The sequence below is a fragment of the Heteronotia binoei genome, chromosome 6, assembly GCF_032191835.1.
Source record: "Heteronotia binoei isolate CCM8104 ecotype False Entrance Well chromosome 6, APGP_CSIRO_Hbin_v1, whole genome shotgun sequence".
In the NCBI taxonomy this organism is placed as follows: domain Eukaryota; kingdom Metazoa; phylum Chordata; class Lepidosauria; order Squamata; family Gekkonidae; genus Heteronotia; species Heteronotia binoei.
In genome coordinates, this window is record NC_083228.1 from 112,483,076 (window position 1) to 112,498,243 (window position 15,168).

Below are 15,168 nucleotides of genomic sequence, written 5' to 3' on the forward strand. Positions count from 1 at the left end.
ATATCAGCACCGCTGTTACCTCTGCCAGGCTTTTTATCTGCCAGAGGTGGTGAGGGGGGAAAGAGGAGATCCCGATGAGGTGTAGGTTTTTTGGGTGGTTGTTTTTTTACAGGCACTGACAAAGTCTAGATGGATATCCTTGGTCTTCTGAGACTTGCTTGTGACTAGATGTTCCTTGGGCTCCCGATCTTTGCCTGTTCAGCATTTCATGGTCCAGAGGGTGTTCAAGATGCATCACGCAGTATGCCTGCATTGATTTAAATCCAGCAACCCGAGAGGCAAGCCAGTGTAAAGACAGACCGGATGCTCTGCTGCTTTGGGTTAACTGCAAAGATGCAGGTCTTGCCTCCTTCCTGAATGCAAACTGACTGAATGGATAAATCTTTGTAAGTACTGAGGGAAACCTTGACAAAAGAAATTCTTTTTTTGTGTGCGCAAAAGCCAGCAGTTTGCGCTTTACGCTTTGCTTTGGCAAGTTTGGTGGTTTGTCTCTCTCCTGGTTACTTCCAGGGGCCGTCTTAGTCACTTCTGTCCTGCATCAGGTCCAGGTACTTCTGTCAGAGCACAGCTTTGAAGAAGCATTGGAGACTGACTGTCTCTAGTTCACTGCAGTCTTGATCCCTGGTCCTGTGGAAGTTCTCTGTGGTGTCAAGAAAGGCTTGGTGGAGGAGCAATGCAAGTCTCTATCGCTTGCACAGAGCACAACCTCAAGAACCGGAATGGAGAAGACAGACTTATCAGCAAACAGAACACTTCGAATCCAAATGCTGTCAATGCAGCCCGAGCCAAATTTCGGACGGTGGCAATTATTGCTCGCAGTTTGGGAACGTTTACCCCTCAGCACCATATTTCCTTAAAAGAGTCCACTGCCAAGCAGACTGGCATGAAATATAGGTATGGGCAAAATATTTATTCTTCGCAATGTTTCCATGTCTTTTCTCTGTAGCTCTGAGAGGTCATCTTCTAATGAAGGTCCCTCTTGCCAAAAAGAGAGAGAGAGAGGGAGAAAGAGAGAATCCATTTTGCAGAAAGGTGGTAACAAGGAAAGTTCAAAGTCTTTTGTAGCAAGAAACTCTGTTGCTGTTTAGGAGATCTTTCTCACAGTCTTAGCAATTTGGTATTGATAGGGCTTGGTACTTGTTGGAATCTGACAGAAGAACAGGTGAGTGGTGTTCAAAGGAATGTATACTGGAAATCCTTTGGATTTTTGTCTTGGAACAAATGATGCTCTAAATTGTGCTTGGAAGAAAGTTTGCTTCTCAAAGCACCTGCTGGAGAGCACCAAACTGGGAGGGGGGGGGGAATCAGTATCTGTTCAACTAAGTGAGATGCACTTTTGTGTTCTAATTACCACTCTCAGGCCTATAATTGGACTGGCTCTCTAAGGATAGGACAGGGAGGGGATTTACTTTAAGTGGACAAAGTAAGAAGTCTGTTCCTAAACAACTTCATTTGTTGTACTAAATTACTTCTTTCACAAAATATAGCTCAGAGACTATAAGACTATAGCTAAGATGACCATTTATCTTGATAAAGAATTTACTACAGGTTGTGGGTTGGATAAATTAAGCATGTACAATTAATCTAATACACGGCTTCTGAAAGTGTCTGTTCTACTTGACACGGGACACCTTGTTCTCCTGCAGTTCATCTCTGAAGCAAAGTGACACTTTTCTGAGACCATTGAAACCAGTGTGTTTAGAAAGCTGTGACTGCTCTTGCAAGCACTTCTCTTGGAGAATAACTTTGATAGTATACAATCCTAGCAAAGTTGTAACTTAACAATTAAATCCTAACCAGAATGGCACCCTTCTAAGGTCATTAAGGCTCAGAAGGGAGAAACTCTGCTTTGGATAGATTTAGGTGGGCAGTCATATTTGCTTAGGATGGCACTGTTGGTCATTAAATAACCCACTGGAATTTCTGTAGCAATGTGGTAGATAGAGGACTGAATGCTGAAACCAAGAGTTAGGGGTTCAAATTGCAGGATGCATCGTGTGACTCGCGAAAAGACTGTCTCAGTCACCTGTCTGTAAAATATTAGTTTCAATAACTAGGAGACAGCAATTTTTGGGAATGAACAGGGCAAAGTAGTACAAACACTTTTAAAATGTTTCATGAGTTAATGGATTGGATTCAGACTAGTGGTATGGTCCTAAACGGAGTTGTACTCTTCTGATCCCATTGACTTCAAGGGACTTAGAAGGGTGTAACTCTACTTAGGATTGTGCTGTAATTTTGTTTGTTTGTTTATTTGATAATGGAAGGTGAACAGAACATTCCTGCACTCCCCTTCCCGCTGTGGCCCACTGATCTCCCCAAAATGCTGCTCCTCATAAGTCTGAAGGAGGAGGGGGACATCAACAGAAAGTCGTCCCTTTCCATTAGCAGACAATTTAGTCCAGATCCAACCTAACATGATTTAAATGGGCAGCTGGTTTTAAGATGGGGAAAATGAACCATCAAAGTTAATGGCAACTTTCAGTTCCGCAGAAGATATGTAGGTCATTAGGGCCATACTTTATCATTTAAAGGTATGACAAAAACAGAGGTCCTGGGTAACACGACCAAAGACATTCCATGTCTTTAAAACAAATCAATGTAGTTCTGAATTATTTCTCCATATAGTTTTTATTCCTTTTCCAGCATTTTAAAAGAACTAACTATTAGACCCAGCCTGCCATTTTAATTTAATTAGTGGAAAGCACTATACTGGGCCTTATGTACTACAGGACCACCACCACCACCACCCCTGGCACTCTTTGGGAGAACACTGGAGTGCAGGTTAAGCCTGTTCCTTCCATTATGACGCCAATTTCTAAAACAGGAGATGTTTTGTCCCCTCCAAAGTCTTGCCATGTAGCGCTCAGTGGGAGGGACTGAGAATGGAGCCTACTCCTTTCTGCAGGCCCCTCCCACTTCATCTGTGTAGCCCTGATCAGGGTTCTATACTTTGGTCACAGTGCAGTGTAAGCAAGAGATGGAACTCAGAAATTGTCTGTAGGATGTCATCTTTAACAGAAAAGCAACAGCTGTCTCAAAATGCAAGTTGCACAGCTGGCTATTACACACTTGCTTGTTTATTTATATCCAACACAAAACTCTCAGTGCAAGACTTCTTGGGCATCTTCTAAAAAAAGTGCACAATTAAATAACCATAAAAGCAACCCTCCTTGCAAATTATGAGAGTAGTAACAAATCAAAGTTTAAAAAAAAACACAAGAACTTCATAGGTATCAATGAAAATAATTAAATTGAATCGCTGAAATTTTTAAAAAGCTATTAAATTCTCAATACTTTCTGTAAAAGGATGTCATCAGCCTATGAATAATAAAGTTAAATAGTGTCTCTGCCATGATTTGTAGAGGAAAAGGCAGGGAGGAAGGCTCCCTAAGAAATAGGTGCATGGCAAACACTGAATTCTTCCACACTGTTTCTCTGCCCTGCTATCTAATCTTCAAACTTAATCATGTATCTAAACCCCTTTCCCAGAATTGACTGCAATTGTTGTATTGTATCCTGGATTATCATTCTGGTGTAGTGACTAACAGAACAGCAGGAGATTCGTTCCCTGAAAATCCAGCTTGCATGCTGAAACTTCCTGTGTCTCACACATGTGAGAGCTGTGTAGATTCAGAGGCAGTGCGATCCTAGTATGCCTAATGTCAGTGAAGTACAGAGAGATGCTGTAACCTGTAGACACTGACAGCAAAGAGGAATTTGGTATCTGGGGAATGCACCTGTCATCTCTATAAAGTTAACGGTTCTGCAGGAATAGCATTGTATGGGAGTACTGCATAAAGTTTATATAGTGGCAATCTTGTATATAGTACAGATGGGCTTTTGATTTTGTGGTTGTTGGCTAATATCGGGAGAAACTAAATTTCACAGCTTTATAGCAGAGTGAAAGTTCAATGGTACCTTTAAGACCAACAAAGTTTTATTCAGGGTATAAACTTGCCATAAAGTGTGCATGCACATGAAAGCTTACACTCTGAATAAAACTTTGTTGGTCTTAAAGGTGCCATTGTGCATTCACTCTGTTCTTTTGCTTCAGACCAATTCAGCTGCCCACATGCATCCATTTCACAGCTTTGTTGGACAAAATTCCTGCATTGTAAGCCAGCCAGGTCCTTTCCATTAATTTAAGAGGAGGGGTTGTTACTCATTGGCACAGCACCTGCTTTGCATGCAGATGTTCCCAGGTTCAAACCCCAGTATCTTCAGTTAAGCAAATTCAATACTAGATAACATTAAAAATCTGTGCTTAAAGCCCTGCATAACCACTGCCATTCATCGTGGACAATATCAACTTAGATGGAGTAGTGGTCAGACTCAGTATAAACAACTTCATGTGCTCATGTCAATGTATGTGCAGTTCCTTAGTGGAAAGTACATTGGGTCCTAGTAGGACCCTCTCTACCATCTCTGACCAGCGTTCCTTCATTCTGCCCTCCTATGCCCTATTCTGCTCACCCAGTCTCCACTGGAAAATAGACTTGGTCTCGAGTTGCACAAACCCTCTGTACTGCCTCACTAAGACTGGACAGCAAGCCCTTGGGAGGGCTTTTCTTTTCACAGGACTTTTAGTTGATGCTGAGAGTAATTATTCTTTTTTAAAAAAATTTAGTGATACTTATTTTATATTTATTATTGAGAGCGGAGAACAACTGGCCTTTTTGGCTGTTCCTGGTGAATTTCATGGATTCTTTAAATTTTATTTATATTTGAAGGAATATTCCTGTATTATTTTATGAAACAAATTGATGCATTAGCTTCCTTGAGTCATCTGGGGATAAATGTTTTACAACAAATAAATACAAAGGATTGAATCACTTGATGTGTTTGGATGCTCTCCAGAAATGTACAGTATGCTAGTAATTATGATATAGCTGCAGGCTTTTGAAATTAAACTTTTATTAATCATGTTCATAGTTGCAACTTTGGCAGCATGATAATATCAAAAGCCTGGTGTCCATTCAAAATCAGTGGTAACTAGGTATGCTTTCCAGTCAAACTTACTGTGACTTGTGAACATTCAAGTCGAGGACCCTTGACAGATCTCCTGAGAATTTTTACCCACATTTGAACACCATGTTGAACAGTTTCGCTGCGGCACAGTAAAACTCTTGTGCTACAGGACCATGGACAGGTCCACCCTTAGTAAATAAGCTACATTTGCAACCTAAGCGTTGCAACTTTTGGTCAGCAAACTAAATTTTCTTGAATGTCAGAGAAGGTATCTCCTAGAATCATGGTTGGGTCCTTACTTGTTACTTAGCTGCTGGGTATAAAATCTCTGCACTCTTAGCAACATGTTGCTAAGATCAGAGCTGATAGTAAGACTGAGAAACAGTAACTCATCCTTGTGGCCGGATCTGACAGCCCAGTCCTATTTCTAAGCACAGTTTTAAGTTTGCTGCACTCAGTGGCTTTCGTGTAACTTGGCTTAGCAGTGCATTGAAAGCTGCCTTTACTCATGGATGGGCCACACCCGTGTTTTAAAATTTATCCTGAGCAGGTTGGTAACGACTCGGTGCTTGCACAGGGAACTACCTTTACCTTTTTATTGAGAAGGAATGGAATAGGCAGGCCTGGCACTAGGGGTTCTGCCACCCCAGGCAGAACCCTGTGCCAGCGCCCCCCCCCCCGACTCCAACTGTGCATGCAAAGCACATGCAGCGCGATGATGTCACCCCAAAGTGACATCGTTGCAGTGGTGCACCCCCCTGCCCAGCTCCCCACCCGCTTCACAGGGAGCTGAGCAGGGGCTGCTTGTCTTGTTCTTCCTTTACTCAGATCAAGTGAAGGAAGGATGCTCCATTGTGCCCCCCCTTCCCCCGCCCAGCCCTCTCCCGCTTTGGAGGCAGCTGGGCAGGGGCTGCTTCATTGTTCCTTTACTCAGATCAAGTGAAAGAAGGATGCTCCACTGCCCCCCACCCCGCCCAGCCCTTCTGCTTTGGAAGCAGCTGGGCAGGGGCTGCCTCATTCTTCCTTCACTCGGATCGAGCAAAGGAAGAATGCTCCAATACCCCACCCACCCAGCCCTCTCCTGTTTGGAGGCAGCTGGGCAGGGGCTGGCTGATTCTTCCTTCACTCTTATCAGAGCAAAGGAAGGATGAGTCAGGGTCAGCTCAAGTGGGGACATGGAGGGGGTGCCCACCCACCCCCACAGCAAGGGGGTGCCCCAGACCACTGCCTATCTCGCCAACTCCCCGCGCCAGCCCTGGGAATAGGAGATGCCTAGTAAATTATATTTCTTGAATTGTACCACTTTGGAATCAGGAGGGCTACCAGAAGATGGCAACTGGAGGACTCTACATGGGGACATATATAGAGAAATGGTCTTTCAGATATTGGGGGGGGGGTTATGGGTGGTAAAGGGCTTTAACAGTTATAATAAGTGCCTTGGATTTAACTCAGGTACAAATTAGCAGCCAAAGTAGCTTTTTTTTTCAAAATAGGCATGACATGGTCATGTCGGCCACCTCTGATAATAATCATAAAAGTTTCAAGAGTGTCTTCAAGGGTAAGCCCATCTGGAGTGCTTTTCAGTTGTCTTAACATCATTTAGAAAAAATGTAAATGCTCGTTAGAAGACTGTTTTTGATTGTAAGCTCCTCAAAGCAGGGAACTGTCTTCTCATTGCGATTTTGTAAAATGCAGACTAAGTATTACTATAGAGTAAAAAAGAACAATTTAACATGAATGAGCACTTTTCTAGTTCAGTCAAATATAACAAGATGAAATTTAAAGGAATTTGCAAGAGGTTGCAGTTTTTAAAAAGTTTTTTAGGAATTCAAAATCAGCCTCATAAGTATCAAGATATCGACCTTTATTCCTGGCTGCCATTTTTTAAAAATGGTGGCCAGAGACCAAGGTTAAAACAGTGATTTTAGACTGAAGTTTATCATAGCCACCTCAAAAATAATTTCCAGTCATAGAAGTCCCTTAAAACTCATGAACTCTTTATATCTGACTGGACAATTGTTCCTTTCTATAGATAAATTTCTCCTCTCTTTTCAGTCTTCAGAATATCTAGGCATGGGTGTTTTGCAACATGCGTTTTTTAATGCTTCATTTTAATGTTTCGTTTTCTTTCACAGTAGTTTTCCTCCTACGTCTGGTAGGCAGCTTTTGAACGAATGCAGCTGAAGACAGCAGTTCTGTCAGGAGTTTTATATAAAGGCAAAGAGGGAGTTAGAGGATGAATGCCCATGACGCAAAACTGAGCAGAGAGGGGGAAACAGAGAGAGGATATTGTGTATATAAAAAAGTTTTAGGATTAATTCCAGAACAAAGATCAGATTTAGATTTAACAGTGGGAAATGCTACTAACAATAAGGAGGGTCAACCACTTCCTACTGGTGCCAATGGCAAACACCTTTAGATTGGAATGAATATGAATGGAATGCATGGTTACCCTCCATTTGTAAGAATCTTTATGACAATTAAAAGCAGTTGTGTTTACACTACATTATATTTCTTGAATTGTGGGGGGACCATCATATAATTTCAATTAAAATGAATTTTTCCACATTTTGTCCTCCAAACTCTCACTAGCAAATTTTGAGTCTGAATATTCTTCTGCATCATGCTGGAAGCTCAAGCTATTTGCCAAATATTTCACACAGAGTGATATTTGCTTCAGTAATTGATACCTTCTGGCGAGCAGCCTCTGTGTTTCTGCTACAGAACTCCTACATGCTGCAGAGGATTGTGGGCATCTTTTAAGTATAAACTGAGTTCTGTTCAGTCCTGTAGAATGGTTAACCATGGAATGGGGTGTCATCTTTCAGGAGGATATAAAGCCATCTAAACTTATTTTCAAGACTTTCTTCATTACATAGAGCAGGCAAATGAACTACAGGGCATGACTGGCCTATTCTGAAATCAAGCCCTCCCAGTTCCTTTGTGCATTGGTTCATATTGACCTATTGGGAATTAAGAGTATCCTCCAGACAACACCTAGCATTCCCTTGCAACAATACATGGCAACAGGGCTTTTTTGGTAGAAAAAGCCCAACAGGAACTCATATGCATATTAGGCCACACACCCTGATGTTACCATTGTTTCACGCAGAGCTTTTTTGGTAGAAAAAGCCCAGCAGGAATTCATTTGCATATTAGGCCACACTGCCTGACACCAAGTCAGCTGGAACTGTGTTCTGGTGCATTCCTGCTCAAAAAAGCCTTGAATGGCAATGAAAGATCAATGGCTTCAATCCAGTAATTGCTTGTAGGGTTGCCGATCCCCAGTTGGGGGCAAGGGATCCATGGGTTTTAGGGATGCCAGCCTCCAGGGTGGGGGAGCCTGGGGATTGCCTGCTTTTACAATTGATCTCCAGCTGGCAGAGATCAGCTCCCCTGGAGAAAATGGCTGCTTTAAAGGGTGGACTCTATGACATTGTACCATGCTGAGACCCCTCCCCTGCTCAAACCCCACCATCTCCCAGATGCACCCCCAAAGTCTCCAGGTATTTTCCCACCCAGACCTGGCAACCCTACTTGGAGCTTCAGAGTTATCAGAAAGTGGGGGGAGGAAAAGTCCACTGGGCACTCCATTATATTCTATAGAGATCAGTTCCTGTAGGGTATAATTGAGAATTAATATGTGAGTATCTGGTGCTCTGGGGGGGCCCTGGTTTTTGTGATAAGAGGCATCACATTTTCAGCACAGCATCTGTGCTTCTCCTCAACCTCTCCCCCCCCCCCCAATTTCAAAAAGATTAGACCAGGGAGTTCTTGCAAAAATGGAAATGCAAGTGAGGATATAGTAAGTTTGACTTAGGATAAACAACTACTCTGTTTTTGTTGTTTTGTTTTTGCATTTCTGCTTGTCCAAAATCTCTAGCACAAGCAGAAATCTTGTATTGGATACCACCCAGTAGCCATGGGCAAGCTATCTTTCAGACATTCTTCTCATTGAGAAGCTCTTGATTAGTTTCCAAACAAACAAGTTTCCCTGGAATGAAAACTGCTGGTGTATCATATGTAATAATATTTGGTTGTCATGAAATAGTATTTAATATCTGGCAGCATTTGCCAGTTTTAACATAGTGGTATCATTTATTTGGCTGTATTTAATTGACAACATGGAGTAGTTTTTACTGTATGAAGTCACTGAAAGATAATATACAAAGGAAGAAAATATTTAACAGATTATATTTAATGAGAATTCATAGTAGAAGTCTACCCAAATCAAAAGAATGCAGACATGCCAACCAAAAAGCAGTGGATCTAGTGTAGAAATACCACATTAGTGAATCTGAAATTTCAAAATGAAATTTCTTTCAAAGACTGAATGGTATCATTTGACAATTCAGCAAATTTTGAATATTTCTGGAGTATGTATTCCAGTTTTGAATATCATAGGACTCTCTTGGGTTTATCCCACTGAAACTGGCAGTGGTATATGGTAGAAATAATACAGCCCCAAGAGTTATCTCTGTGATGTATGTATGTGTTTATAGCTTGAAGTTTGCCTGCAATAGTGAGTGCTGATTTACATGACACAAAGACCCTGTGACCAATGTTCCGTCTAAGCTGCAGTCTTGTGAGCAAAAATTCTACTTTGTGAGCTACTGGCATTAAAGTTGTGAGCTACTGTGTAAATTGTGAGCTGGAGGCTAAAAATCTGTGAGTTGTGACTACCATGAGGACTAAGGGTATGTGTCCTGAAATTCTTGAATAAAAATGTACATGAAAATTATTTTGTTATGGTGATTTCTAGAATAGTAAACACAAATCCAGGATTCTTAAGGATTACAAAAAAAACAACCCCTCTTGAAAAACCAGTGTTGTTGTTTTGAATTTGGATGCTTACTATTGTCAGCAGCAAACATCTTGTTTTTCTTTGATTCTCCTGATTTCCCAGGCAATGGAGTTTCTCCCTTCCAATCAGATCTTTGCAAGGGATCACTGGAATACTCTCAGCCAATCATTATCAGACACAAACCTCAGAATAGAAATGTAAATCAGTCCTCACTTTTAAATAGTACTAGTAATTAAAGTACCCCTTCTCAGGATACCCAGCTGAAGACATGTGTCACATGCAATAACACACACACAATATATATATTTTTTTAAAAAAAAATCAAATGATTTCTAAAGAGTCAGTGTGAAAGCTCCCAGAGTCTCCTGTATTTTGTCGCTAGAGCAGAGGCCACATTGAAAGCAGAGTAGGTAAGTTTACCTCCCACCTGCCACAGCTCAGGAAATGTGGAAGGTTCTCTTTATGCAATGACCTCCACGGACTCTTCCAGCCTTATGATTATGCATTAAAAAGAAATGACAGTGCATTTTTAAATCTCCCTCCAAGTTAAGTATTACTAGAAACTTAGGTGAGAACTGGAATAGAAATAAAGATTATGCCTAATGGTAATAAAAACTGGGAATTATTAAAAGGATACCAATTTGCTAGACTGTTACGCTATATTAGAAATATACAACAACATACCTGGTAAGTATGCCGTCTCAGCAAAGAACATACTAGCAGAGCCTGCATTCACAAAAACCTGTGATTGAGCAGTTTCTATTCTTGCAGTGTCCCTGTGATGAGACTGGAGGCATGATTTCTTTAACATACGAGTCAGAGACAGATCTTAGCACTGTGAATTGGGGGCCTCTGCAGACCTAATACTAAAATACAAGATTATCTTCAGCATTTCAGACACCAAGCTTGAGAGAGGGCTCCTGGAAAACTCTGGCCCAAGCACCTGCAGAAAAAAGGCCCTCCACAGGGCTCAGTTTTGATGACCACAGAATCTAAATTCCTTTCAGTTGAGTACAAGAATGAGAACATCCAAAAGTGAGGTAAGTCACTGGGGCAGTTTTCTGCAGCAAAGGTCTTCTTAGCTGCAAAAGGGCAATTACTGAAGGAGATTTGCCCATGTTCACAGATCCAAGCAGTGCTGATATTTTAGAGACAACTGCAAGAAGTGAGCTGGGAGAAATCACCTGGACAAAATGCACAATGCATAGCACTTGCCTTCTCATGCAGCCAGAAACAAGAAGCTGTATTCATCAGAACAATTAATAGTTCTCATAAGGGTATGGGGAACTCAGATGCCTAGTATAGCACCATTGTGACTGGCTTACCAGCCCCGTTTAAGTTAGACACTGGAGCTGAGGTCAATACTGATTGGTTCATGATTAATTGATGGAGTGATGGACTGATTGAAGAAATTTGTATGCTAATTCCCCTGACCTGCTCATGGCAGTAGACTAGTAAAACAATAAAACAAAACCACTCAAGATAATAAAGTCAATAAAACAAATCACATAATAAAGCAAGTCAATAAAACCACCAAACCAGCAGTATAAATAAATAAAAACATCCATTAAAAATGTAGCAATCCAATACTGCCAATGCCTGCAGGGGAAAGTGAATAGGACATGGACAAACTTAATGCTAGTTGCCTTCAGGATTGCAAGGATCAAACCATCAAAGCTCACTGAAAGAATGATATTCCACCCCATGCTATCTCAGCTTCTATATCAAAGACAAAGCATACTCACCATTACTGGGAAAGGCAGTTTGCATTGCCCTTGCTTTGACACAGTGCATAGATGAGATAGATTTGCTTTCCCCAGTCTCTGTAAGTATTATTCCGATGTTCTTGAGAACTTGGAGTGCTTTTCAGATGTGCATCCTATTCAGGCCTCAGATTCAGCAGGAGCTCACAGGAGCACAGCTCCTGACCCTTTCTGAGAGTTCCACCTCCTCCTTCCCAGTAGGTAGTAAAAGGGTTAAGCACTTGCCTACCCACCACCTATCCCCTATAAATTGTCTCCTCCTCTTAGCTGCTTTGCTGTTTAAAAAATGACATCAAAGTGCTGTTACGCATGTTATTAGCATCTAATACGCAGCTAGCTGCTTAGTATATGAGAATCCTTCAAAAATTCTGTTCTGTAGGGTCAGTCAAATGGCAGGTGTTTTTAGAGGTCTCGGTGAAACAGCTGGTGATGAGAATAGCACTGAATACCAAAAACCCTTGCTCTGTTGCGAAGGATACCAGATGCAACGATGATAAGAATCTCATTCTCATTTATATCTAGAAATACCCTGGAAACAATTGTTACAGTGCTTTACAGTGCTGCTGGACTCAGATTTTGTTCCGGTGCAGTGCTTGGATTTCATGGACTTTTGTGAACAATCGACAAAAGGGATCTTGGCTTGCATATCTTGGAAGATGCTTGGCAGAGTGCCCATGCCCTGGCCTTGCCCACAGAGGCAGATCTTGCATGGGAACTGACTCGTAGGTTCTCTGCTCATACAGGTGCATTGACTTCTTGGTTGCACAGACAGATTGCATTTCAGAATGAATCCATTCCGTGCGAAGTGCCGCCTATAAGATCACCATGTTACCTTGTCTAAAGTGGCAATAAAGCCTGCAGGAGACTCCGATTTCACCCTGCGTGAGATGGCAGCAAGCTGACAAGCTAGTGAAAATATTTTCACTCCTTCTAACTCCAATCAGATTATGGTTCATTAACTTGGTGGCCCAGAAATGGTCCATATGCTCAAAATGGTGCTCTGCCAGGTGCTGCAAACCTTTGAAAAAGATTTCAGTTGAAATGCCTGGTAAGAAAAAACAAAAGTATCTGCTGCAGTATGTTTAAAAAAAGTACAATAAATCTGGTCTCATTCAGATGCTCTAATTAGGAGCTACTTTAAATATTCTGAGCATATGCATCCAACAAGTTGCTTGATTCCTACAGACTACACTGAGCTCTGCGTTCTATAGCAGGTCATACATTTAGACATATGAAGATGCCTTATACTGAATCAGTCCATTGATATATCATTGACATAGCTCTTCGAGGTCTCAGGTAGAATTCATCCATGTCACCTCCTTTTAATGGAAATGCCAGGGATTGAACTGGAGACCTTTTGCATGCAAAGCAGATACTTTACCATGGAGGTCATGGCCAGTCCCAAACATAATACATCAAAATCGGAGCTACCTAAGGTTGCCAACCTCCATGTGGGGTCTGGAGCTCTCTTAGAATTTACAACTGACCTCCAGATCAGTTCTCCCAGAGAAAATGGCAGCACCTGAGTGTGGATTCTGTGGTGTTACATCCCTGCTGAGTTCCCTCCTCTCCCCCAACTCCAACCTCTTCAGGCTACGCTTCCAAATCTCCTAAGCCAAAGATGGCAGCCATAGAGCCAACTACATCCTGTTGGCAACCACAAACAGGAAGTTAATCAAAATGAGATGTGACCTGACTTTGAATCCCAAACAGTGAGGCTAGATCTGGCTATTTCATTAATGCATTTTACTCTCTCCTTCCTGAGCCATCTTGAACTTTCCATTTCTCTTGGGTAGGGGGAGGGAAGTGCAGGGAGTGGAGGCAGCATCTCAGCAGATCTGTGTCTGACAGGCCTATTATCCAACCAGAAATCTGGGTTTCCACCAGACAGTTTCATCCTTACTTAGAATTACTGTGCACAACATTCCCATCCCATCCCATTGGTAGCTCACTGGCTTGAAAAAAACTCTTTGCACAAACCATTCCAGCTGTTGAGCTTCAGATGGGTAGTAGGAATGGGCCAATGCTTTGCTCATGGCAGAGAACAAGCAGAGGTACAGGCAGACATTTGGGGGAAAGGGTTTACTTGTATTTTCTGTAATGTGGAATGGTTGTCAGAATGTTTAGGGTGGCTGCCAAACAGCCACACTGGTGTATTCCATTCTCTTCTTCCAACACTCACACATCTATGAAAGCTTGCATACTGTGCTGGGAGGAGGTCAAGACCAGTATTCCCTCTAAGCTGAGTTAACGTGAGCTAGCTCACAGACGTTTAGCCTCCAGCTCTAAGGTTGCCAAGTACCTCAGTGCCTCCGGCACGGGACTATCCTCACGCATGCAACATGCACATGGCGCGAAGAAATCACGCAGAAGGGATGTCATCACGCCAGCGATGTTGCGCAGCATCCACTCTAGGTGTTTCTGGGAAAACTGTATGGCTTTCCTGGACACTCTAGCCATTTGGGAAAACTCTATGGTACCTATTGTACTATAGAGTTTTCCCTCCCATAGAGTTTTTCTGGAAACACCTAGAGTGGACGCTGCGCAACCTAGCCGGCACGATGATGTCACTTCCAGGTGACATCATTGCGCCGGTGATGTCGGGGGAGGTTCCCCCCACCAGCGCAATGTGAGCTGGTGGGTTGGGAACCTCCCGGGCAGGGAAACCCCCACCCAGACAGCCCTATCCAGCTCACAGATTTTTGTCTTAGTTCAGGAAGGATGACCCCAGAGCACAATAATTGATGCAGTAGCTCACAACTTTAATGCCGGTAGCTCACAAAGTAGAATTTTTGCTCACAAGACTCTGCAGCTTAGAGGGAACATTGGTCAAGACTCTCATGAACACCTTGCTGCCCTTGGCTTTTTAGGTGTTCCCCTCCCCATCCCATCCTGATCTGCAGTTGAACATACGTACCTAAGAAGAGTTCTGCTGGATTAGACCAACAGTCCATCGAGTCCAGTGCTGTGGTCATCTGCCTCTAGAGCCGGGAGGTTTTGTTCTCAATTTTTTGAGCATATTATTTGCTGTATCCCCCATCCTCCACCTGACCCCATTTACTCACTTTCTATATTTTGTAATATCAACAGGATTAAGCTAAGTTTAAGACTCTGTGGATGCTGCAGAAAACAGTATTATCTTTAAAACCCAGAAAAAACCATTTAGATCAAACTGAGAACATTTCACTCTATATCAACAAAGCTTGCATAAGCAAGAAAGGCAGTTATTAATACCTGATATTTTGGTAGTCTGTGATTGTGTGATTATCCAGTCTACTTGAAATGCACACCTTAAAGCGGGTGTGAATATTTTTGTTCAAGTTCTCTAGCATTCTCATGAACATTGCTGGAGGCACAGAGGGCTCAGCCTTTCTGAAATGTCCTCTGAAAGATGAAATTCTGAATGAAGCCTGACATCAGAAGTCTACTCTACACAAACTCCAGACTAATACATTAGAGCACAACTGCAAAAAAGTGCCTTTCTTACTCTGGCTCCCACAGCTTTCAGGGTCAGCTCTGAGAAATATTCTGAGGTCAGGCAAACCCATGGAAAATCCAGATATCCTTCAGAATAATTGTATAATTCTAAATTCAGTACAGTTGTTTTGCATTTCTATACAACACAATCTA

General features: G+C 42.2%; 1 protein-coding gene across 1 annotated transcript in view; it reads left to right on the plus strand.

The window, feature by feature from the left end:
* The first annotated feature begins 403 nt into the window (after positions 1–403).
* Positions 404–15,168, plus strand: part of KCNAB1 (potassium voltage-gated channel subfamily A regulatory beta subunit 1) — a 208,337-nt gene continuing 193,572 nt past the window's right edge. Inside the window, exon 1 of the mRNA XM_060242373.1 lies at positions 404–894. Coding sequence (XP_060098356.1) covers positions 674–894 — 221 coding nt within the window. The 5' untranslated portion in view covers positions 404–673. The remainder of the gene's footprint in view (positions 895–15,168) is intronic.